Source organism: Anarrhichthys ocellatus, unplaced genomic scaffold (genome assembly GCF_004355925.1).
Source record: "Anarrhichthys ocellatus isolate YVR2014 unplaced genomic scaffold, GSC_Weel_1.0 scaffold33, whole genome shotgun sequence".
In the NCBI taxonomy this organism is placed as follows: domain Eukaryota; kingdom Metazoa; phylum Chordata; class Actinopteri; order Perciformes; family Anarhichadidae; genus Anarrhichthys; species Anarrhichthys ocellatus.
The window spans coordinates 4,897,740-4,924,564 of record NW_022280063.1 but is presented as its reverse complement, the minus strand read 5'-3'; the positions used below and the strand labels follow the sequence as shown (position 1 = coordinate 4,924,564).

Sequence of the window (26,825 nt, the reverse complement as noted above, 5' to 3'; positions counted from 1 at the left end):
ACACACACACACACACACACACACACACACACACACACACACACACAGGAATGGTGATGTGGAGATCCTTCATTGAGCACGTCTCCAGCTCAGCCAAGCATTCAGTTCTCCCAGTGACCTAGAAATGAATGACAAGGCAAACAAAAGCTACTACAGCTCGCTCCTGTCTCTGAGGGTCAAGAAGTCTGTCATCAAGCAAAGACTGTGTACATGTGGAGAAGATTTTAAGCAAAGTTATATTCAAACTGACAAAAAGAAAAATATTTTGCAGTTGCCTGTGTTTTCAATTCTAGTTAAATTTAACTTAAATTCATCTAGCGCTTGAACACAGAATGTTTTAAAGCGTTGTCTCTCAGGAGGGTTTAATGTCAACCTGTTGAAAATGTCACTTATTTTTACTCCAGCCAATAAATGAATGCGGTTAAACTCTTTCTAATAGCACACTGTCTGTTTTTTTTTAAACATACTTTTATTACTAGTGGTTCGCTTGGACAAGCACACCATTAGATCTATACTTCCCACTCTGCTGGATTTATACACAGGAAAGTGCAGAGACAGAGCTAGTGGGATTATAATAATAATAATAATAATACATATTGTTTATATAGCGCTTGAAGGACCCCATAGTGCCACTCCCTAGACTATCCAGGTTCTATACGCTCAGTCCAACACCGAGAGACGAAGAAAAAGCTTCTTTCCTCAGGCCATCATGATCGTGAATTCTGTCTTTGGCACATTGGTTTTCTGCACTTGTGACATTATGTGCCTCTTACTTCTTGCATACATTCATTGTACATATTACCAGTGGTGTATAGAAACGAAGTAGAAATACTTCGTTACTGTACTTAAGTCGTTTTTTTGGATATCTGTACTTTACTTCACTATTTATACTTCTGTTGACTTTTACTTTTACTTCACTACATCTTGCAAAGAAAACTGATACTTTTACTCCGATACATTTCCCCTGAAACCTTCGTTACTCGCTACAAAATCAAATCTATCTTTAGAAACAAAATGAATCATGAGACCAGCGTCGGGGACTGTGGTGGAACAGAGACTGCAAGCAAGCAGGTTTGATGAATCAGTTAAATTATTGGTTAATCACGTTAATGCGCAAAACAAGTGCTCTCAAAGCCGCGGTGTTTAGATTCCCAGTGATGCCCAGGATGCTATATGCTAAAGCTAGCGAGCGACAACACGAGTAGAATTCCACACAGGACGGGTGGGATGAGGAGAGGTGGATGGGTCAAACAAACACTGGTGTTTCCTCCAGGAGGCCGCAGTTTGTGCCGTGCGTGAAACGAGAAGCCAATGTTGATTTATTTGTGACGTGACTTCCGTACTTAAGCAACGCCACTTCCGTAGATATTTTAACGCAAACCACGATCTTTTCCTAAACCTAACTAAGTAGTTTCATCGCCTAAACCTTAGTTGTTTCCTGTGAAGATGGAAGTTTATTTTGAAAAGACAGTATGCGCGTAACAAGCGAAAACAGACTCATGTTGCTGGACTTTTGCAGGAAAAACGCACGAAAAATGAGGAGTAACTTTTCGTAAGATATCAATAAAACGGGGATGAATTTATATCATTGTATAAAGAGAGTGACATGAGAAGATCAATCTCATGTCTGTATATCACTCTTTTAAAGTGATTAGTGACTCGTCTAAAGCATTTAAAAAAGGAATAACTTCAATAGAATCGTTCTATACACTGTAGCTTCTTTACATTCTAATAGAATGTAAAGAAGCTACATTGTATCAGACTAACTTCTTTACATTCTAATAGAATGTAAAGAAGCTACATTCTAGTAGAATTGTCTTTTGAAGATGAACAGGACATTTTTCAGTTTCAAGTAATGACTGGGTTGCTGCTTTAGTATCGATCATGTTTTGATATTTGAGTCATTTTGTGGATGATCAGATGGAGTTATGATGGTAGCAGATTCAGCTTGAGCAAAACCTTTGCCTATTGTGTTCAAATCAGGCCCGTAGGAGTTTACAAGGCAGGTGTCCTTTCTCACAACACTGACCTGATGCATCAAGTGGATATTCTTTGCTGAACATAATATTATGCATTTGCCCTCTACATCCTCTAGTTGGAATGAGCATAGTTATAAACGCACTGTTACAACTCCTTCATAGTGTCATATTGCTTTTCGGAGAATTATGATGATAAGTTCATAGCAGAGGCAAAAGTATACTTATGTACAATATATTATGTTGAATATTGTTGGTCCTGGATGGATCACAGCCAACCCAATTATTGTCAACACAGCTCCTTGTCCTTGGTCATGGTGCCACAGCACTTAAAATAATAAACTTCATAATTCTCATAATTCTGACCCTTTGCTTTTTTATTAACAGCATTTACTTGTACTTTTACTTTCAATACTTAAGTACATTTAATATCAGATACTTTAGGACTTTTACTCAAGTAGTATTCTAATAGGTGACTTTTACTGGAGTCATTTTCCAGTAAGGTAGCTTTACTTTTACTCAAGTATGGCTTTTGGGTACTTTATACACCACTGCATATTACCCTTGTATGGGATGAATAAACCTTAAAATCCTTGAAAAATGTCATGTTGCTGACAAAACGATATGGATTGAATGGGCATTTTCATTCAAAGCAAAGATTTTCTTCTGCACATGGATCAAACATGGAGGAAGAAATTGCAATTGTCAGAAGAGACACTGAACTGGGAGGCACAGCTGCTTTGAGTCGAGGCCACTTGAATATATCCTTAATTGGCATGAGATGTAGTGGTTATAGCATTGAATAGTATCCATAGCAACAAGAGTAATCGGTTGCCAAAAGCAGAAAGTAGGTGGCTGTGATTATGACCCATCACCCCACTCTTTTATAGTAATGACTGTAGCACAGGCGTCTGTTATACATTTATCTTTAGGTTCATCAGCTGTTGTTGCTCTGCATAGTCTGTTCATTACCAAAGTAGCAGGTAGACTAAATGCACTAATGTAACAAGGTCTAATTCTCATAAAAAAATGAATTATGAATATGATGAGAACCTTCCCTCCTTCTCAAAAAGCATCCAAATGATAAAAATTCACAGGCATGTGAATACCACAACAGGTGTCCTATATATTGCTTTATGAAGTGCGTTTTTCAGTTCAGGACCAGATTGAAGGGACAGGAAGATTGTCTTTAGCTGAACAGAGAGGCCAATCAAAAGACACACTGCGCAGCGTGACACAGCGCTGCTCTCGCTCTCACCCGTGTTAACTTACATCCAGCTGACATGTCGACTCACAGAGACTGGAAATGAGCAGGAGATGAGGTTTCGACCCACTGAGTCACATCTCCCCTGGCTCTGTCTTATACATAAAGATGATGAGCAGACAGTGTGTGTGACCTGAACCGGCTTTGTGCACGTGCTCATCTGTCTAAGGGCGTTGCTGCACTGCACACTGAGGAATTCGGTTTTACATTGCGTATTATATTGAGAATCAGTGTTATTGTGGAAATTAATATTTTCAAGTTTGTTCAATGTGAGATGTGCATTTTTTGGAAAAAGGGTAATTATGCAGTGTGAAAATGTAGAGTTTAATAGACCTGACAAGCTTACATCATGTGTACATAAACTAATCAACTGAGCAGAGCCAAAGCAAGTTGCCATGTGGAGAGTTTAAAAAAAGAACAGAGTGACTGATGGACGGAGGTGTCCTGGCCCCTCTTCAGGTAAAGGTGAGGAGCTCAGATATCTTGAAGGAACATGGAATAGAAGAACTGCTCTACTGCTTTGAAAAGAGCCTTTGAGGTGGTTGGGGTACCTGATCCCTTGTAGAGGTATTCCATGCCCATACAGCTAGGAGGAGACACTCAAGGCAGTGCCAGATCACGCTCCAGGATTTATATATCCCATCTGGCCTGGGAATGCCTTTGGATCCCCCAGGATTAAGTGACTGGGGGAGAGCTGAAGGATATATGGGTTACCTCTGCTTAGCTTGGACCTGATGAGCAGTGAGAAAATGTGTGGATGGATGGACAGAGCTACTATAATGTAATACGGTTTGTTTCAAACTCTATTTTAATGCACTGCTGTTCCTCAGTTTGACACATACATGCATACATCTTAGTGGTGCAGTTACTAACCGAAGGGCATTATTTCTACCATATGTTCACGTTTTCTTTTTTTTTTCAAAACCATTTTCTTGCGCCTGTTATGTAAAATTGTATACATGAAACAAGTGATGAACAGTCATCCAACAGTGGTTCTCTCTGGCATTAAAAAACAACACTTCTAGCACATTTAGCAACCGCACACGACTCAGCATCTCATCTCCTCAGAAAGGGAAATATTTATCTTGTCTTTTCCACAACGCTGAACAGTAGCTGCGATGTGTTGCTGAATTATGTATTTATTCAATACGAGCGGATGCATTTCAATTTATTTTTTTGACCAGGCGGATCGAACTGCTGCCATTAAAATGTATGAGAGGGTAGGATAAAGCTCAGAGAAGATGACAAATGAATGGATGGAGGGGCAGGAGATGGAAAGGTATAGAAAGAGAGGCAGTGGGAGGATGGGAGAAGGTGGGGGGTGGTATTATTCTGTATTTCCCAATGGACTATCTCAATATATCTTTGCAATATAACACAATTTTCCAAATGAAAAAGTCTTGCTTCGTAAATACTGAAATGTAATATTGGTTTAAAACCTGATCTCCCGAGTAGTGTGCGCATGCATCTCTCCCTGCTACTGCCTGACTGTCTACATGTTTCTGTATGATTGTCTTTGCATGCATGCATGCCTGCCGGTTCTTTGTTGAGTGTGTGTGTGTGTGGTTGATATAAAAGGAAGTTTGCTTCAAGTTACTTCTTTCCAATGGCTGACTTTTCCATTGCCTCTAGTGTTTTTACAAACAGATCAGTAGGATGGGAAACAAGATGGAATTTAAAGTTAGTTTGACCTTGTTTCATAATGTATCAACAACTTTTATCACTGCATTTCTTTGTCTGTGACAGTTTATTTCTGTGTTGTTTGAATCAGTATCAATTGAATATCACCACACAATGTTGTTAAAATGTAAATGTAACAGCTATCGGTTACATATTTACGCATCCAGCAAACATAGAGCAACATTAGCATGCATCAGAAATCATTTTTCTGGCTCCCTGACAAACGTAAATTAAAATTGTAAATTCACTCTCCTTTTAGCTCTGTTTTGGTCTCCGCCAACTCCAAAGGGAAAAGCTCACCCTTTAGCAGTTAAGTGTTCCACTAAACCGCTTGTTGTATCTGTATCTGTATCTGTATCTGTATCTGTCTGTCTGCCATTTTGGTGCTTGGCATGTTGTGTAGATTATCCGATGTTTTTTGCTGAAAACAGCTGCCGGCTGCGTCTGAAAGTAAGGTTGATGAAAGCGATGAGAGTGAACCAAAACAGTAAAGCTCCATATAGCTGAGGGGAACTGCAGAGTTGCAGACTGGTTAGTCAAACATATATTCATCCATTCTGTTGTTGATCTAAAAATATTGATTAGTGCAGCTTTAATACTACAATGATTCGTAACAACACCCATGACACTGAAAAGGCTCGCATTACTTTCATATATGGATAACTTAATGCATGGTTCCTGAACGGCTGGCCTGTAGCAAGGCAAGATACACGACAGATAAAGGAAAATATAGGAGAAAGTTAGAAAGATGGTAACTTTTCTCACTCGTTACCTAGCAACCATTCATAAAGCACAGCCAGAAAAAAACCTTAGCGCAGCCAGATCGCTTGGCTGGGACTTCCTGTTATAATGAATGCCCAGTTACACTTGGAAAAACAGAAAGGTGGGAGTGTGCCTGAACAACAGTGAGAGGAAGAATCTCAGCACAGCAATCTTAAAATAGTCTTGATGGACTCTTCCCTCTGTGGATTGAAACAACAAAATACAAGATTACACAAGCTGTACAGGGATGTTCAGCGGGACTGGGGACTGAGTTTTGATGTTGCGTACAACTAAAAATACTACATCCACTAAGAAACCTGGGTAGATACATATATGCTGTCAGCAACAATGGCAGCCATTTTGCTCTATAGTCTGTCAGTCCACAGCACAGGTCTAATTCCTAAAGCAGAAAATACTGTAACACGGATATTCAGCGGAATATTGGATGACTGACTTGTATATCAGCAACAATCATTTCAACACATTGTACATCATCAAGGGTTTGAATACTCAGATCGGATGGTTTCAGTTACAGATTAAACGCTGATAGTCACCTGCCACATCATTTATGTAACCCTATCCGCTCTTTTGTCCCCGCTTTGCTTTGCAGCAGTGGATGCTGACGGTAAATTCTGTCATCATACTGAAACCTTATCTTGTGACTCATTTCATTCCATAATTCAATATGAAAGTGGTCGAAATAATTAAATGATTTGTATGCAGTATATTTACAGGCAAAAAAAACAAGAAACAAAAAAAGGAACATTTTCTCTTCCATTATCTGAAAATTAAAATTATATTTTATATGCTTCACAATCCAACTACAAGGACATCAGTAGGACAATCCAGACAGTTTGCAACCACACTGCTGCAAATTATTGCTATAATCAAGGCCAAGAATTGGTCCTTCAGAGGCCAAAAATAGAGGCACAGAGACAGTGAAAGAGCTGGATCAGAACTCTTGGATCATGTGTTTGATCATGGAAAGACTACAATAGGAAGCTGAATTGGGGGAAAAGGGCTTTCGAAGACAATCGCATAATGAAACAACAAAAAAGACCGACAAACAGCCACACGCACAGTCGGGGCTGCACACATTTTAACAAGTATGTTGCTGATTGAGGCTGATTGAGCGTGAGCGAGTGCACTGGCAAGGAGGCCAACTGTTTTAGGGAAATTACTAAGATGAGTGGCACATTGCCTGTCAGCTTTTTCTGGGACGAGATGCCCCGTAACACACACACTTGAACACAGAAACACACATACACACATGCAGTGCTTCTCTTGTGACAGGAGGGAGGAGATAGGGGAGAGAGCAGACAAAAGCCAGAACTGTGATGCATTTCAAAGTGAACAATTCCTCTCATAATTGGGCTTTCTCGCTTTCTGTTTGAGAGATAAATCACGGAGAGTTGGTGGATTTGATTCAAGGTGCAAAATGAGCGCTTCATTTGACAAGAACGGACTAAAAATAAGACATCCCAAATGCATTTTAGACTCTTAAAATCATGTTACAAGTGCTTGATGTGTCATTTTGATATATTGTGTGTGTGTCTCTGTCCTTCCTCTCCAGCCACATTCCCTATTCCCTGTGCCCTTTCATCTTCTCCTGTTCACTTCCAGCCACTATAGCTCTCGGACTTTTCAGCCTTCTGCACACCTGACTCCACTTTCCTCATCTGCTCTGCCTGGCCGTCCCTGCCCACCTCCTCGCCTGCATCTCCCAAGCACCCAGGTGACGTCCATTCCCTCTGATTAGATCAGCTCTACATACACCAGCCCAGTTCCTTTGTTCCTTGTCAGTTTGTCACTGTTACTATGTGGTGTTTTGTTCGCTTGTTATTTGTCTGCTGGACCTCCTTCTCCAGCTTTGGGCTGTTGATGCCTGTCAGCTGATCCATTCTTCCACCATAAAACATCTAATTTATCCTGCTACCTCCTACTGTCTACTGCATTTAGATCCTTCCTCTGTTCCAAGATCCCCCACACAGTAACAGTGTGTGCCCAACTGAAGCTCACAGGGTGCTGAAGAAGATAAACCAAGTTCACCTCAAGTAGAGCATCTTTGAGTCGGTTTGAAAATGCTATTTATTAGATCTGTAAGGATGAATTATGCTTTCTTCTGAATGTCACAAAAGTGTTGTTTTTTGAGACAAATTCTACAACATCTCCTTTTATCTACTGCTGTTTCTATCTTACTTATCCCCACATCCCTCCAAACCCTCACTTCTCTGCCTTGACATGAGACAGAGCAAGAAAGATGGAGAGAAAATAAAAGAGACCACCTCCTCACAGCAGTGGGAGTGCGCAGCGTCCATGAGGGAGGGGTGGGGTAGGTGGGGAACGTCTTTGGTGGTTGCGGAAGCTTTCTGGCATCTGCTCAGTGTTCCAACACGACAGCTAATGCTGTTACAGGAGGTATAAACAGTCTGCGTCCTTATCTCGAACACAGACCCAGGACGTCGGCGCTATCGTCATCGTTGTATAACTCTTTGGATGCAACAGACAAAGAGAAGGCAGCACAGAGGAGAGAGAGAGAGAGAGAGAGAGGGTGTGTAGGATGTGTTGGGAGAACAGAGCAGGGTGATACATCGCTGATGAATATTTTAGAGAGTCCTCTGTTATGTGAAGAGGAAGGAAAAGGAAGAGACAGTTGTAGTACAGCTGTAGTGGGAGGATCTCAAAGAAATCAGGACACGAGGACACACACTGAGACATATTCCCAAGGAGGAACCGGTTTAGAGTTTCTTCATGTTTCAAACGGAAAATTTCCCTTTCATTTAGATGAGCTTTAAAAATAACTTAATGTATATAGCACCTTTAAAAACAAACTGTTTAACGTGCTTTAAAGGAACCTGTGAAATGACATACCTCTTTCATAGTTGTAGAATTTTTTAATTCTTTGTGGCGTCAGTGTGTGTAGTCCTTCGTTATTTCTACACTGATGCACAATCTAGCTCTTTCATCCCCTGTGTAGGTCAGACCACTATGAGGAGATATAAAATTGTACACTCGTTGGCAGGTCACCAAAGCTGTCCAAAGATTGTGTCACCTGTCAGTCCGTCCATGTGACCTCAGCTTGGTTTATTTATAATACTACAAAGAGAATCCCGAATAGACTAGACCTAAGAAGCTGACATGCATTCTCCGGCTTTGGTCTAAAAGCATGTGATCCTATGGGTGTGAACACCGAGCAACACTTATTGACAAATGCTACTTTGAAAAATGTGTAAACTTCAATGCGCTACAACTCGAGCTTTATGGAGTAGCAATATTAGATTGCTAGAGTATCCCTTTAACAACACTTATATCCACCAACCATTCAGCATAGAGGCAGGAGTCTGGATTCTTTCTTTGCTTCATGCCGGAGGAGCTGATGGGATTATGAAGAGTTCCGTTTTAGTCAAGGGGAACAATAAAAGATTAAAGGACGATGGCACTCTTAGCACTCAACTTTTCTTTGGTAAACTCTCATAACAGAAATAGTTCAGCAGACAAAGATGACCCTTAATACACACAATAAATCAACACAACAGCAATAGTACATTTAGGATTTTAATATACAGTTTTCAAGATAAAGTTCTTTGATAAACAAAGGGACAGTTTTTTGGCTATATATAAAAAGCTATTTAGAAACCAGTGACTAGACTTAGAGACAACAGTGGCTGTGTGCTTACACGTTCAGGTATCAAATACAGACACAATTTGCTCGGAGTGAAGAGGAAACTCACACAATTCAGAATAAACGTCTCACTGACTGATTTACAAGAATCACTTCATCAATAGTTTGAACCACGTTACTACACACTGAGCCATTTAGAATGAGCTATACTCCCAGAAAAGATGCAGAGAAAGAGGATACATTTCGGGAGGTCAGTTTACACTTGTCACATCAAACAACAACAACAAGTGGGATATAAAGACTTAAGCTCACTGAACTAAATACAAAAAAAAAACACTTAGTCATTTAATGGTTAAAAACTGAGCTCCCTGGACAGGTTTACACATCGGCCCACGATAGCCTGATAGTCTTGGTAATAAAAAGAGTTGTCAAACAGGCTGCAGGGCATTATGTTGCAGTGGTGCTTTGTTTCTGCCCATTTCCTCTATTAACTCGAAGAACTGAAGGCAGCGCCAACCAGAGGCTACATCCACCCGCATCTCTTGGTGCTCATAAACTGTAGTTCATTAAAGCCAAAGGGTTGCTGCTTCCAGCTGTGTGCACGGAACACCCTTCATCCACAGTTTTTCCCTATGCGTATATTTTTAGTATGGCCCTGGGTGCTGTCAAACCTGTTGTGATTTATGTTTTTTTTTTTAGTAAAATTCTACTTCCTGTATTGACGGTGCTGAGGGCAAACTGACCTCCACGCTGAGAGAGAGACACCCAGAGATAGTGTGCTACTACCACAAGAGACAGACAGAGATTAGGTGTTTGGCAGTGCAGAATCGTATGCAAAAGATTCATCGCAATATACAGAATACCAATGAACATCACACCTGGGTCATTACAGAGTGCACGACCATTCATTTTTGTCATAAGCATTAAAAGATATTGGATTTTTTTATGACGGTTAAACAAGCAAAATAAAGGCTTTCAAGCGTCATTTCCTCTGCCATGATATCATATGTGTTAAATGGTTATTAGGCAGTTCAGTTTTCAGTACGACTTTAATTACCTGCACCGCATTAAGTTGTAATAGTGGTTTGAACCTTTGTTTTGACCCCGGTGTGATCGGTAGGTTTAAGAAAAGAGAGTTACAGTACAATACACTTGTAAATTTATACACTGGGAAAAAAACATTTCTTTTGTCCTCCTTAAAAACTCAAGTAATGAAACTGCAAAGGGTATTAGAGGTCAAAAAACAACACTGTAAAATTGAGCATCCGTAAAGCCACGCCCCCTGAGGTTACTGTTACACCTGCAGATAACGGTGGCAGATTTACCACTTACAAATTTAAATTGACAGAAGTCGACAAAAGCAGCCACAGATGGCCGGCTGGCGACTGTCGATTTTACCGGATGAAAAAACGACTATCGACAACTATCAACTATATTTTGTTAGCTGCAACTAGCTCGCCAACTAAGCTTACATTTGCAGTGTTAGTTGATTGAAAGCTCTGTCTCCGGCTGACTATTTAATCTTTCTGTCTGACTTCATTTCAAAAAGGAAACTTTGGAAAACGGGTCTTAAATATGCACTTGATGGCTACATGATTACGTGCTAAAGGACAGGCTAAAATGAGTCAATCGTTGTCTTGCCTTCGAGATCATTTACACACTTGAGGTAACACTTCATTTTACAGTTATTACAGTTATTGTAAATAAATAACTTGAAAATGAAAAAGCTACTTTGTATTTACTATAAATTCCACTTATAATTACAGTCCAGCAGTTGCACAGTTGCTTACAGTTGTTACAATGCAGCATTGGCACTTTGTTACATCTCATAACTACCAGTAATCATATTTCTGTACCAATGTAATAATACAAATATGTAAACACAACTTAATTATTGAATCTATTCAAGTCTCTACAATGTTTATAACATGGTAATTAGCGTTTCATTTATCAGGACCTGGTAATTACTGTACTGTAAAATAAAGTGTTACCATCCTCGCTAATAAAGGCAGTATTTACACTCGATTCAGGCAATCTCTCCAAACTGTCTGTATGGCAGCTGTGTGAAACTCTACATTGATTTTTTTTAAATTTATTCTTTTACCCCACCATTGTTCATGTATTCAACACACAACTGCAATCTGTCTCCTTGACCCAAAACAATAGCGTGCAGCTCAATTACTTGAGAATCTAAGTCGACCAGATGGATTTGTTGTTTACAGCGCATTCATCATAAGAGCACCAAAGATAGTGTACAGTAGATATATATATACAGCCCAAAGTGTAAGGCGTGACATGATGCAACAGTGTAGTGCAGATATTTATTTTCAGTCCAGTCCACGCTGAGTCCATCACTTTCCATTATATTCCACGGTGTTGTGTTCCATTACTTTCCACTGTATTCATATTCTCTCCATTCAATTCAATCTGTAGTGTTTCATTTGATTCCATTCAACTCTAATTTAATTTCAATTAGTCCGTTCAAAACTTTTCATTTCCACTCAAGGTCCGTGTTTATGTATATCTCTGAGACCAGCCCAGTTATGTTTAAATCACCTGGATATTTTACAATATGCAGTGTAAGTGTTGGTGTGCACATTTTGTTTTTTTCTCCAATCCGCCGACCTCTCTGTGTTTTCCTCTTGCAAACTGATATTACTGCAGAGACGCCCTGCGCTATAGTTTAATTATCCTAAGCCTTGTTCCAATGTGTGCAGCATTGCATTTACTGTACATTTACAGCGGCTGTGGTCTGTAAGTGGAGTCCTGTATTTCTATAGGTTGTATCAGCCCACACGTACGGCTGGATGCTTGAGTTATTATACAAGGTTGCACTCTATGATTAACTAGCCTAGTCCCCATCATTTCAACCGTGACACATTTAGAAGGTGATTGGCATTGATTATATCTCCCTTAAGATGTAGGTACAGTACAGTTTCCCATACATACATATTATTTATGGCGGCCAAACCCACTTATCGTCTTGAACTATTCTGTTAATTTCAACGGATACTATTGGGACATATTCTGTACAATCATGTCCATGTGTTTATTGTACAGTATGAATAGTACCTTTACCTGCCGCTCATAGCACAAGGCATGTGGGAAATATTTTTTTATGTAATCTAAAGAATCTAACTTGTTTCAAATTCTTGTGTGGAACCAGACATGAGACCGGCCAAGAGGCCATCCCAACTGTCCAACGATATTTAGGCATACAAGGTCTACAGCAGGGAGGTTTGTCAGTTTTAAAGGTTTCAGGCAGGATTGCTAAAATGATGTACTGACCCTGCGTTAAGATGTTAAGAGCACACCAGGGCACGGATGAAAGAAGAGTTTGCTCTTTGTTAGAATTCCTGGGTTATTCAGTTACTGTAAAGTGTACAGAATTATTGTAAGGAATGAAAGTTGAGGATGGAGGACACTGGCTGAATGTGATTATTCAGTGTCCAACTTCCTTCATGCACCCATTTGAAAACGTGACTAGACTAGGTAAGGCAAATCTCTCCTAGCTTAGTCTGCCAAAGGCTAATAGCAGGCTAGTGGAATCATCCCCGATGAGGAATGTCTGTTCAGCAGTTGGAGCCAGCAGGTGTGTAGTTACTCAGCTCCCTGCGGATGGTGCTGAACGGCGACAGCTCCAGCTCGGTGGTGCACTCGTGTTCGTTATCGTCACTGGCGGTGGCCGAGGAGGGAGCGTGGTTACAGCAGCAGCAGCAGCAGCAGTCCAGGAAGGCTCTGCCCAGCGGGCGACACAGGAGAAGCAGCAGCGCAGGCGTCACGGCGGCCCGGCAGAAGAGCAGCAGCTGGGAGAGGAGATGGAGGACAGACATGGTGTGCTCAGGAACACCTGCCGCCATGTACGCCGAAACTATGTTGCAGATGTTCTCGGGCACCACGCACGCACCGTAGACGATCGCCAGCGCCACAACGGTGCAGTTCATCTGGCTCTCCAGTCGGATCTGCTTCTTGTTGCTGCGCACGCTGGCCTGCTCTGCGCGCCGGATCTTGCGCGCCGTCACCAAAGAGCACCCGATGGTGAAGAGGGTGGGGAGGCAAAAGTAGCAGCCGAAGCACCACCACAGCCGAGCGCCCTCGTAGGTCAAGCCCAGCACGTAGAGCATGTCGGGAAGTGAGGTGGATATCCTGATAATACAGCGTTCAACAGGAGGCTCGTCCGGGACTCCTGTGTCCTCCACCACCAGCTGTCTGATGAGGAGCTCTGGGAGGGCCAACAGGAGAGCGCCGATCCAGATGACGGCTAGCTTAGCAGTGGTGGAGGTGCAGTTCTCGATCATCTCGTAGTACATCTGGACATTGGTGGCCGCACGGAAGCGGTCGATGCACAGAGCGCACAGAGTGAAGGTGGTTACGCCGAGAGAGGCCACCTGAGGGAACAGACAAAGAGAAATTCATACATCAACCATTCATCAGAATCAACGTCCTTTTAGTCGTTGTGTACAATGAATGTACAGGTCTTGGTGGCTTGCAGAGGCTTTACTTGATTGAATCGATGCGCCTTAAGAATGCTGTTTATATCTTAAACAGGACTGTCGGGGAGAATAATAGAGAGCGAAGTGATCCAGAGAGCCAATATTCTAACAATAGTCTAATACTGGAGACAATCTAGTATTATTTGTATCTTCTAGGATTTTATTCGTTTACTTATATTCTCTTATTAATGTCTGTTTTTATTTGACCATTCCTGTGTTTCATTTATTCTCTTAGTTAACCACTTTGGTCAACGTTTTTTAAATGTGCTCTATAAATAAACTTGACTATAATCACTTCAACTGACAAAATGAGCATGCCGAGGTTGTCAGGTCCCCCGTCTTAAATGAATAAAATAATTACAAGGAACAGACAAAATGATCTCCTGTGTAATAAAATGTTACTGACAGCATCTTGCAGAATCTTAAGGGAGGGCTGCCAGTGAAGTAAACAAGTAGATTCCTTTACATCAAATGCAAACAAAGGCCTTTCTGCGAGTTGTCAGGTCGCCCAACACACCACGTAAAAATAAACGGCAGGGCACACAGGAGTGGCGTTGGCCTTTCGGGTGCACCTGACACTGGTGTAATTACAAGCAGTGCAGCAACAGAAGCACAATGGCAGGCTGTAAGCTGCTCACTGTGTAGCATCCCTGAATGTGTGTGTGTGTGCGTGTGAGAGAGAGAAGAGAAAGCAGACAAACAGAGACCACACACACACAGCGAGCGAGTGACAGGGTGGATTAAAAACACTGCACTCACTCATTCCTGTGTTTTCACACCTCCTGTTCAACGAGGCTCACTAATTAACAAACTTCCAAAAACATTCCACTGTTGTCCTGCTAATGCTTCACTCAAAACCTTCATGCTATCAAACTAATTGCCTCCACGTTCTCAATGAAGAACTATCTGCAAATTGTGAGGGAGCTCACAACATTTCTCAGCACCAGAAAACATCTGTTGGATTATCAGTCATTCTGGGAGAGTGCAAAACATTTCTCTGCAGCTGGAGTGTGTGTGTGTGTGTGCGTGTGAGACATGTGTGTGTGTGCGCATGAACCAGTTTTTTCAATGGTTTTGCCTCCAGCACCAAAATCTGCCAGAACAGCCGCTGACCCCCCCCAATCCTCCGTCCTATCTCACGTTGCTTACCTTTTCTCCCTGACTCTCCCTTATCTCTCCTCTTTTTTACTCTCCTTAAGCTCCTCACTCTCTGTCCCCCTCTTATACATCCCTCCTTCCTTTCCTCCGTTCATATCAAATTTAATTACAACAGCCATCTTTCCAGATGGCCCCAGTGAGCCCCGGGTTTAGTGCTCCAAACACATACTGTCTGGACAGATACAGATGTACACACTGCAACATGTTCTGTGTATCTTGGCCTCACACACACACACACACACACAGACACACACTGACCCTCTAACACACATGGTTGCCTAACCAGTCTAATGAAGGAAACAGTGAGGGGTAAGTGGGGTAGATAAACATACTCCAGCACTATGGACAGTAGCTGTTATCAATGTGTATTACATGCCATTACGCCACAATCTTGTAGCCGTCATTGTCGTTAATTGTTTGGAAATGTAGCCAAAGCGAGAACAATTATTATTCATTAGCTTTTTAAGCGATGTATTTTTATTTTTTTTTTCAGAGCAACTTGGAAAAGACTTAAGCCAAGCATATTTATGTGAGTGGTGTACTCACACTCTAATCGGATTAAGCCCTCAGGTGATTTGGGCAGGTGTCAACATATTGAGTGCACTTTGCAGATGTTGCCATCTTACACTCCGTGCTTTGGAAAGTCAGGCACCAAAAATCGAACAAATGCAGGAGACTGTGCAGCAGTCTTGAAAAGGTAATTTATAAAGAGCTATGAGTCAATCATGCTCATGTTAAGTTAAAGGGTTTGTTTTCGTTTTGATTGCACGAGTGACAGAAATCTTGTAAGACAACCGTCTAAAACAAAGCCTAAATTAAATCATACATTAATGAAGGCATTAATGCATGTAGGCATTGCAGTAAACAGTCATTTTTGTCACTATCTGACATGTCGTAAACATTGAATTGTTTACGCCATAGAGTTTCAAATGGCCCATTATACTGCTGGTACCTTGACCTAGAGAAAAAGATCAAAATCCAATCCAATTGTGTTTTGTGCAACAACCATGAAGTGTCAGCCTGGAGCCGTTATGGCACTCACGTTTAAACAGGAGTTTGACAGCATCAGCTCATCTCCATCATGAATAAAACACAAACCTACTGATACCGACACACGGCAATTCTCCTCACTTCATTCTTGTGACTCATCCGTTGGCGTCTATATACCATTCAGTGAAATTGCTCTCTATTTATTTCTCCACTCCACTCCACAGCTAACACACTATAACACTGCATGTTAGGAATACATTTTTGTGATTTAATGGAGAACAGTGAGGTGTTTGTGATAGCTGGTTCTTATCAGTAGAGTGGCGTTGCATCCCTAGGAAATACAATAGTTTTCTATTTTATAATAGCATTTAAACATGCGTCATATTACGCATCTACTTGTGCATCTCCCCTGTACACCTGCACATCTGTATTCTCATATGGTGGCTTCAAGGGAACACACACACTCACACACATACACACTCACACATACCCAATCCAGTACACACGGACAGGTGCTTGCACATAGTGAATATTTCATTGCTTGAACAACAGTGCTGGAACAGTTTTAAAGGCTGTCATGGAGGACCTGGAAACCCAGCTTTGATCAGCGTGTTGGGGTGGAGAGCAAGGGCAGGATGAACAAGCACAGCTTTGTACTAGAGGGGAGATAAGAGAGAGAGAGTCCAGGAGTCAGGCCTGGTAGGGTGATGAAGCTGTGTGTGTCTGTGTGTGTGTGTGTGTGTGTTTGTGGAAGGGGGTTATGCAAATGAGGGACAGAGAAACAGGGACAGAAGAAAGGATGAGGAAAAAGAGTGGGAGAAAGAAATGAATGAGTGAGCGGGAGACAACAGCAAGGGAACACATCAGTGAGTTAGAGACAGTCCGATGTGACAGGAAGAGAGAAATAAGCCAACATCTTCAGAATGATTAACAATGTTGATGTGGCATTTCTTGCAAAAAGTAGCCCTGACCCCGTCATGTTCCATTAAGTTGCTGGCAAGATGATAGGCATGCTTGCCTCAGGGTGGAAAAGATGATTCTAAAAATAATGTATACATTTTTCCAGAGTGATTTTTTTTTTTTTTACTTTTCATGGTTTCTACGCCCCCATTTTAGGAATTATAAGTTATACGAGTTGGATGAGAAGATACCACTCTCATGTTTGTAAACGGAATACAAGGCAGCTTAGCTTAGCAGTAGCTTACTTATTATAACAGGTCACATCTCATTTCTTGTTCTGGTGTTATTTGTGTACCATTGCTTTTGGACATAGCCAGGCTAACTGCTTCTCCCTGTTTCCTGTCTATATGCTAAGCTAAGCTAACCGGCTGCTGGCTGTAGCTTTACATAGGAGAGAGTGGTACCGATCATCTCATCTAACTCTCAGCAAATATGTGTATTTCTCAAAATGTGGGAGTATGCCCTTACTATAGTTTTGTGAATTATCTGTGTTGTCATTAAAACTATTTTTTGACACCCTCAATTCAAACCAACTCATAAAATGATAATAAATGCTTGTGAAGTACCATTTTTCCCCTTGATGTTATACATTTCTTCTCAACCTTGGACTTCAAGGGGGAAAAAAAAGGAACATAAAAAGGCTTTTCATCTACAACACATGTCTGGCCGTCTATCTGCACAGCAGGTGAGAGAGACATTTCCCCGTGTGCTGCTTTTAATAACGGCCCATTAACTTCCTGATTAAAGGTCCTGTGAGCTGGTGGCACAAAGACCCCGTGTTATTAATTGGGTTTTAACAAGGACTGGTGGAGCCTGGGCGGCCATACTGTGACTATACAGCCACTGTCAGGGGTAATGGGTGTTATCAGGTGATGAATGTGGAGACACAAAAACAACACACACACACACACATATAGTCGTATAACAACGAGCCATCGAGACAAAGGGTTATTCCAGCTGCAGTCCTATTTCTAGGTTGAGTGTGTGACCCAGTGCAGGCTCCAGCAGACCATAACTCTAACCAGAGAGACCCTGTCACTGGCAGCCACCATCCGTCTTAACAGCTGGGCTGTGTGTCTGGGAGAGACAGGACACTGATGTATGTGAGCTCGCATGCACAGTTACAAGTATGCGCATGTCTGTTCGCATCCACTGTTCATGCAGAATTATTGAAATTTGTATTTCATTGTGGGCGTGTGCATATGAAGTGTCGTTGGTGGATACATATGTGTGTGTGTGTGTGTGTGTGTGTGTGGGATTATGGCAAACCGACACGTGGATAAATCCTTCGTTGTGGGCTGAAAAAGATTTTTCCGTGATTATGTCAGAGCAAAAAGCCCATATCTCTCTTTGTTATGCTATGTTTTGTATTGTATTGTATTCTATTCTATTCTGTTCTAGTCTGGCAAAAACATTCTCAACACAAGTTCCACTTGTGTGTCCTAAGCTTTCCACAAAGCTTTTTGGCTTTTTGACTGACAACAGGATGGAAGAGCTAGCTCTTTCCAAAGGCAACTCAATTCACCTCCCAGCACCTACGAAGCTCAATAATTAACACATTATATATCTGTAATCTCTACAGAAACCATCGTGCAAGCGTCAAGGTGTGGTTTTTCGGAGATAATGTGATGCGCTGAAACTTCCTGGGGTCTTGTTGTCACCGGGAGGTTGCCAGGCAACCAGCTGGGGACGACTGTGTGATGTGATCGAAAGCTCCACAATGGACCTTGTGCTAAATTTGTCTAGTGTTTCCAAAGTAAAGATCAGGCTTTCAGTCAATTCTATTCTATTCCATGAACAAAAGGAACAGTCTCTACCAGCCGGTTAACTGAGATCCATAGAATTCACCAATAAGTAGGGCGAGCGCTCATAAATCATCATCTTTCTTGCTTCAATTAAATTAATAGCAACCATCCATTAGTGTTCAACTCTATTCTGCGGCTTTCTGCCTTTTTAAAGTCTTTAACAGTGTGTCTGAGGGAGTTTCATCTGCACAATACATTTCTCTTCCATTCAATTATATCCTGACCTGTGGCAGATTTCCCCCGGACATTTCAAAATTCATTCCGCTCTCAGTTGTACAGCAGCTGCTGAAAACACCCACAAGTGTTCTCTTCTCTTCTATTGTGTTCTGTTAAGGTTGGCTACCGGCCGGCCTGCTCCATGTCGATCTGAAACTGATACGCAGTCCACACTCATTTCCCCAACATACCTAATTCATAATGGTAATCATCCAATGAATATTTCATATTTACGTGGATAATTACCAATTTGGTTAATTGCATCCAACAGCAAGCCTAATCTTTGCTCCGTGCTGTTGTGTGGTCTTGTCTCATCGTTCAAAACACAATATCTACTCAGCCACGGACAAAAAAGCTGACTGAATAGCCTCACCATTATGTAGAGACACTAATTATATACCCTGACGCATTTACACATCTTCCAATTAACTGTCATTCGCATGTCTGATAGACGGGCGGAGAAACGGAGAGGGCATGAGACCGTATGTGTTTGTGCACTTGTTCTGTGTTGATGTGTTACTGTGGTGTCTATGCTGTAACTGTTTGTGTGCATTCAGCGTTTTACCACAAATGTATGCGTGCAAAAATGCTCCCATACTGTATGTAAGTGGGTGTGAGTGTGTCTTCCCCCGAGGCTTGCTTCTAATCACAGATAGCTGATGCAGACAGAGAGAGAGAGAGAGAGAGGGGGGGAGAGAGGGAGAGGGAGGCAGTGATCAGTAGAGAGAAGGCCATCCCACCCATCTGGCGGATCAGCACACCCTGACTTTGTGCATGTGTGTGTGTGTGTGTGTTTGTGTACAGGCTAGATATATAGACAGACATGGGAAAGGATGTATATAAGTGTACATGGTGAGAGAGAGACTGGATCTTTTTTCAACCACTTTCTTGATACAAGAAGGAGGTGGAAATCTCAGTGATAGTGACAGTAATTCTATCTGGTGATTAGGAAAGTTATAGTTTTGGAATATGTGAACACCAGAAAGAAAACAGTGTTTAGACATTGGCTCTCCTGGTCCTGTGAAATGGCCATACATTCCTGGATGTTACACAACCAATGCAGAGTGACCGAATTTGTATTTCTGATTACAAACTTGAAAGCGTGTGTGTGTGTGTGTGTGTGTGAGAGAGTTGGAACAGTGAATGTGTCAAGTTGACATATGTCCTGCCATTACCACCGATTTCAATGGGTCTACCTCCGGCCCTCTGTGGCTCCATGCAGCCCCCCCCCCCCCCCCCCCTCTCTCTCTTTCCTCAGCAGCTTTCATTCTCTGCTTCAACAGTCCGTTTCTGTCTCTCTGCCTGCTGAAGCCCACTGTACCTCGGCAAAGTCCGCCATTAGTTTTAGACTACAGGGCAGTGAACATTACAGTAAGCCAGATGTGTACGAAGTGCACAAACTAAAGGAGTCCCCAGACAGTTAATACGGTAATGCATTACAGAAAAGAATAATGCACAAGAGAAAATGTTTGCGATAACATTATTTTTCCTACACCGGGGACATATATCATGACCAAAGAAAATATTTTGCACATACTATCAATGAGCAAAGGCATTATTCTTCACACTTTATAGCATGACAGTGACATGGCAGGACTATTAGTGGAATTACCAATAAACCACTAAGGAGACAATGAGTCTGTAGAGAGTCACCAGATTTATGTCCCATGATGGGGATTTGCAATTAGCTGTTAATCAGGTTTGAAAGAAAAGGTGTGCTGTGAACACAGCCATCTCTGTCCACTAATGGGCATAGTCATTAATAATTGAGAGACATGCATGATAACCATATGAATAGGGTTTTACATAGTTGACGTAAAGCAATTAAATTCTCCACATTGCATTATGTATCACATATTCATACTTTAAGACTTACATCTACACGTTCTATGTATAATTTATACACAGACGTTTTCAGGAACCATATTGTTCAACATTTGCAGTGTATGTGTCATTTACTACCATCATTATGTTCTTTTGAACACTTATGTTTTTATGCTGTAGTAAACTCAAACTATATAATAAAGAGCAATGTTGCATTCAAAAAAAGATCCATAATTTGTATTACTATGAAAGCACATCATTCTATTCTTGCCTTTTTCAGACAGTGATTCGTAAGCATGTCTTTATTTCGGGGTAATGAGACAGAAATCCCTGCGTTTACAGCAGCACAGTTCTGAATGAACCTTGACAAATGACTCGTTCCCCCCTCTGGCTTATAAAATGCTTACTGCACTGGTTATTTGTTACTTCAGCCTACTTTCAAGTCTTATTCCAATCAACTGCCAGGTGCAAAAACCTAATTATTGCCCATTAGTTTTGGCTGAATTTGCTGCTCTGTGCATCACCGCCTCGAGAGGTCGTCTGCAACGACGGCAGCATGAAACAGGAGCGTGTCGTAAATGATGCAGACGGGCTGTAACCCACATCTTTAATTTGTGCAGCATTCTTACAATTTTACTGTCCCGTTTTGTCACATCTCACACCTATAATTGCTTAATCTCTGAGGTTTGGACGATTCCATGCTCTACTAAACACTGAATAAAACAAGGTTTACTGAAGGCAGCATGATGGGAAGCTGCTCTCCTGGGGGACGGTGATGCCTTATCTATGCCATCTTCTGATTATGCATGGACACGTGAAGTTAGGTTTCATGTTTGTGTGAGAGTGTTTGTGTGTACATCCAAGCATGTGTGTCTTTATTTCAGGGCAAATGTCGACATTCCCCATGGCTGAATTTGGGTTAAGTGAAGAATAAAGTCACTCATGGGGTGACCGTGTGTGTGTGTGTGTGTGTGCGCTTCTCTGAATGTTCCACAGGGAGAGAGTGAACCCCAGGCTGCATTACTCACAGCCTGTTTTGACACATGCCCGCGCACGCACACACACACACACACACACACACACACACACACACACACACACACACACACACACACACACACACACACACACACACTTGAAGGCGCTGTGAACACAGTCAGGCCCCAGTGCACACGTCCTGATAGATCTTCACTGTAGAACACATGCACATGCAGTAATAAATGCACGGAGACAAGTGAACACCACCCCACCACAAACACACTGCATTAAGAATAGCCATCGGTCCATGTAAGTATGTTATTAAAGTTACTAAATAATATCCCGTAGACCTTGGGCAGCTCATATGCAATAACACAGGGAGGGGCTCTGTCTCTCTCTCTCCCCCAATCATTCATTCAAACCGTGTGCACTCACCAGGTGTTTGCAAAAGAAATGGCAAATGAGATGTACTACAGTAAGTGCTCAGTGAGGACAAAACCTGGCAAGCAAGATTGCAGAAAAGAAGAGACGAAGGTGCAAATGCAAGCAATTTCTAACTGATAGTAATTTGGAATCATATACAGCTGAATAACTCCACCCCACTTTGATGTGAATATGAGCAGACTTAAGGTTGTGACTCCAAAGCATACTCATATTTCGAGTTGTGACCTATTTTCTTGCTGAACTATTAGTGGTATCATTCCTTACCTGTATTTCAAAAGAACAGAGAAAAGGACTGGATTTGGTGAAAGTCTCTTTCACGCTAAAATAAATATTAACATACGATGCAGCTCCAGAAGCTGCTCTTCACATCTGTCCGTAATTAGAAGCTATGGGAGCTTCACATTTTGTGAAACTCAAAGCTCAACAACCCCAAATTTATCAGGCATGGACATTTTTGCATCGAATCTGATTGGAAGATAACAACATGGTTCACTGGCTCATATTATCACTTCATTACGTGACAGCCTCCCTCCCTGTCTGCCGGCTCTGTGGTCTCCGGAGGGCGTCACCTGTTCTGGCTCAGTGCCCGGCTCTCTCCCCTGACATCTAGTCTCTTCTGAGTTTGATCACATTTGCTGTCCTCTTTTTGCCCCGCCGCACAGCACACCCCTCACTTACTCATGCACCTAAGATGCCACCCGTACTGTAAGTGCATTGCTTCCAATTTGGTTAGATGTCTAATTCATGATGTATATGGGTTAACCCCCCCCCAAAGAAAATTCTTAAAACCCTTAAAATCCATGTGTGCTGCCTCCCCTCTTTGTCCCTCCTTCAGCCAGGTTGTGACAATGGCTACACAAGCCCATGAGCTGGAAACCCCTGTTTCATACAAAAGACTATTCACCTTGCTGGTGAATCTGACACTGGTGTAATTACGGTGAGCACACAAAGGGAAAGGTATCAACATGGTGTAAAAAACAACAACAATCTTAGCTTCCATCCATTTCTCATGAACTGAACCAATAGAATAAAGACAAAGACGAGGAGAGAGTGTATGTGTGTGGGCAGGAATATGGGTTACCTATAAAACATCAACGGTATATACAGTGAAAGCAACAAGAGTGTTTTTGTTTAAGTCAGACTGAATTGGAGATAGTATGTTGTCTACACACCTTGAGGGCCAGGTGAGGCTCTCTCTCTCTAGCAGGTGTACAACAAGTGACAAACAGAGTCTCCTTGTTATTGGCTGAGGCGACATCCTATAGCCATGCCTGTGTTCTATCTCGCCAGTCAAGGCTTAAAACCTGAAACTCAACTCTTTAAGTCAATTTACTCATGTAACACCAGTGTGAAACTTATTTTTCAAACCCCAATGTTGATTAGGTGGATGGTGTGTAAATGGCACTGATTGAGCCGTATTAATCATCTTTCATCCCTGCAGATGACAATGCTGCCTGTATGCATTGCTTCAAAACTCCACTACAATATGAAATAATTGTCTCCGAGATATCCAGAGAAGAATATACAAATCTAGAATGAATTTACCTCCACATAGGGCACCACTTTGCAGGTGAATTCCCCCAGCAGCCAGGACTTTGTCAGTTCATGAAAGACCACCATGGGCAGGCAGAACAAGATGAGCACAAAATCCCAGACAGCCAAATTGGCCAGCAGCGAGTTGGAGATGCTCTTCATGTAATAGTTCTGGCACACGATGCACAGGATGGCAATGTTGCCGGCTATCCCCACCAGGAAAATAACCCCGGAGACGCAGGTGATGGCGTAAGCGCCGTACGTCTCACTTGTCACCGGGTAAAAGGGGTTCTTGATCTCGTCCCCGAAATCCTGCGAGCTGGGAGGGGTGATCGGCGTGGCGTCCCAGGGGTTCTCCTCCCTGAAAGTGAAGAACTCGGTCCTCTTGGTGAAGAGGTCAAAGGGCAGGTCGGTGGAGGTGAGGGCCACCGGCTTGGGGATGGGTTCCCACGGCGACCCGTGAGACAGAGCCAAAACCCCCAAGCTTTTGTTCAGCCGGCTTCTCCCCCTCTTGGAGGCTTTCTTCTGCTCGTCTTTTGTGCCCCTCTTGTGCCTGTCGCCGTCCTCGGGCCCCCCTCCTCCGTCTCCCCGGCCCATTGAGGAGGGCTTAGCCGCATTGTAGTGTCCACCTGCTGGCGTCCCCGTACTACTAAGAGCGCCATTCAACTTTATCCTCTTATTGTGGTGGCGCGTCGGGTCCCAATGTGAGACGGCGTTGGGATCCTCCACGGGTGTCACGGTCCTGCTGAAGTCGCGCTTGTTGTGTCCAATTCGCCTCGTTTCTCCTGCCATCACCCTCTTCCAGGGATGAGTGGAGTTAAGGGGCCCTCGCATAATTGCCCGTTGCGCCTGCCGCTCCGCCGAGGACGCACCTGTGGCGTGCCCCGACGAGAGCGCGCGGTCCCAGGCTTTGTTTTGACGGCTCTCCCGTGGAGACCCGTGGAAAGTCCTCGCAGAGTATGCGCTGGCTTTGCTGTCCTCTTTAGCTCGTACTTCTCCATTGTTTCTCAGAGATAACAATACGTGCGCGTGGGCTAACAACACAAATAACGCCCGAGGCGGCAGAATCTGCATGGTCCAGGAATGGTTGAGCGCAGATTTAATTCTCACAAATGCATCTTCATACCTCTGTGGCACCGCGGGGAATATACTCCTCCATTCAGTCAACACCCATGTTGGAAACGGCACAGTGGGGAGCTCACGGTTTCAAGGAATACAGCTCCATTCATTAGGTGAGCTCTGCAAACTTGTAAGTTATATCCCGACGCCTTGTCTTGCCACTATGCAGTAATCTCCAAATAGCCGCCTCACTCCCAGGGGTCACTCCCGTTTCCAAAGTCTTGACATTACCGAGCAGGACAGCGAATCAGAGTCCCGATCCAGAGAGAAAGAAGCAACGAGAGGTGGAGAGGGTATCGCTGCATGTCCACGCACACAATCCGCACCTCATCCAGGTTCCAGCTGTGGGTAACGGCAGCTAGAGAGACCGTCTGCTTCTCGCTCTGTATGTCAGTGCATTAGTTTGGTGGGTTGGGTCGGCTGGCAGCAGCAGCAGCGTCAATGCGGTGCAGTCCGGGTAAAGCCCCCCTAGGTTGTGATGCACGGGAGTGGAGAGAGAGAGAGAGAGAGAGAGAGAGAGAGAGAGAGAGAGAGGGGGGGGAAAGAGGAGGGGTTGAAATCGCTCCGTTTCTCGTCCCTTCCTCCTCTGCGTCCAGTGCCTCACCTCCTCTGCTTTCTCTAGGAGAGTAGGACCGTGCGCTGGAAAAAAATGGTCTCCCCTGGCGGCTAACCTCGATCTGTCACTCCTCATCCATCACGGAGCATCCAGCAGCCCCCGAGCAGACTACGGCTACAGCCCCCCCCCCCCCCCAGCCACGCCCGACAGACGTGCTAATAAATACATTTTATTTTTGTGCCGTCATATCGCCGCACTTGCACAACATTATTAAACAGATGCCATTTAATCTTCCTCTCTATGTAGTTTAAAAGCGAATAGGAATAAAAGAGTGAGTGACAGTTGCACTTGTTTTAAACGAAAGTCAACTCTCAAAATATATTTCTTCTTCTCTAAAAAAGATGCTTGAGGTCATTTATTAAGCCTTTCAAACAGACCATGACCTATACGTGTTGTAGGCTTTATTAAGAGGCTATATGAAGTACACCTGCAGACTTGCAAAGGCTGTCTGAAATGTAACTGAGAGGAAACATTCGTGGGTGGGTTGAAGTATAATTATTGTAAAGTGTACTCTGACCTCTTGTGACAATGCACTTAAACTTTGACTTGACCCTGTGTCTGCATCTCTCAGTATCTTACTGTCATTCCTCCAGTTTGATATAATGAAACTAGTACATTTCAATCTAGAGCAGGGATTGCGCCCTGCTGTATTTCGTACATTCTGGAAATCGTGGAAATATTGTTGAGTAAAGATGTAATAACACCACGTGTGGACAAATGTTTAAGATTGGAAGCTGAAAGTAATGGATGAGCAATTTAAATAATAAGCTTAAAGTAAAGGAAATGCTGGAATAGCTTGAATATTAAATGGTAAGAAATAAGGTTGGAAGACCTTAAATAAATAAAATCAAATGATAAATGGCAGATATACCAGTGGTTCTAAAGATTTTTAGTCAAGCATACCCTCCCAGCCCTGTTAGATCAAGGACCCCTTCATGAAAACTAGCATATCCAAGGAAATGTCTATAACAACCACAAACCATGCTGTATGTCCAGTAGCTCAATCAATAATTCAAGACTCCCTAGACTAAATGAAATGAGCACTATATGTCTCAAGTGTTCTAAGTACTGCTCCAAGTAAACAGTTCACACTGCTGGAGCTTCAGACCACATACTGCAGACAGTCTGAACCATGTGGGGGAAAGATATTCACACACAACATGAATGTGCACAGACACACACGCACATCTATGCAAACATGCATAGAAATGGATGTATATGCTGGTGTACGCAAACAGACGGTTGTATAAACATGCAAATACTTACATATTTGTGTGCATGTTTGTTGTCCAAAAACATACGCAGGTACTGAGAGAGACAGAGAGAGGAGAGAGTGAATTGGCAGACTTAGCGGACATCTAGCTGGTGACCTTCTACATCAAACA

At 42.7% G+C, this 26,825-nt stretch overlaps 1 protein-coding gene across 1 annotated transcript; it reads right to left on the bottom strand.

Annotated features, from left to right (window-relative positions):
- Positions 1-9,224: 9,224 nt before the first annotated feature.
- Positions 9,225-25,338, bottom strand: gpr37b (G protein-coupled receptor 37b). The gene is made up of 2 exons (XM_031865796.1): positions 23,718-25,338; positions 9,225-13,692 (listed from the first exon to the last, which is right to left on the bottom strand). Exons 1-2 carry the CDS (start codon positions 24,777-24,779, stop codon positions 12,877-12,879), a joined length of 1,878 nt encoding a protein of 625 aa, XP_031721656.1. The 5' UTR covers positions 24,780-25,338; the 3' UTR covers positions 9,225-12,876.
- Positions 25,339-26,825: the final 1,487 nt, after the last annotated feature.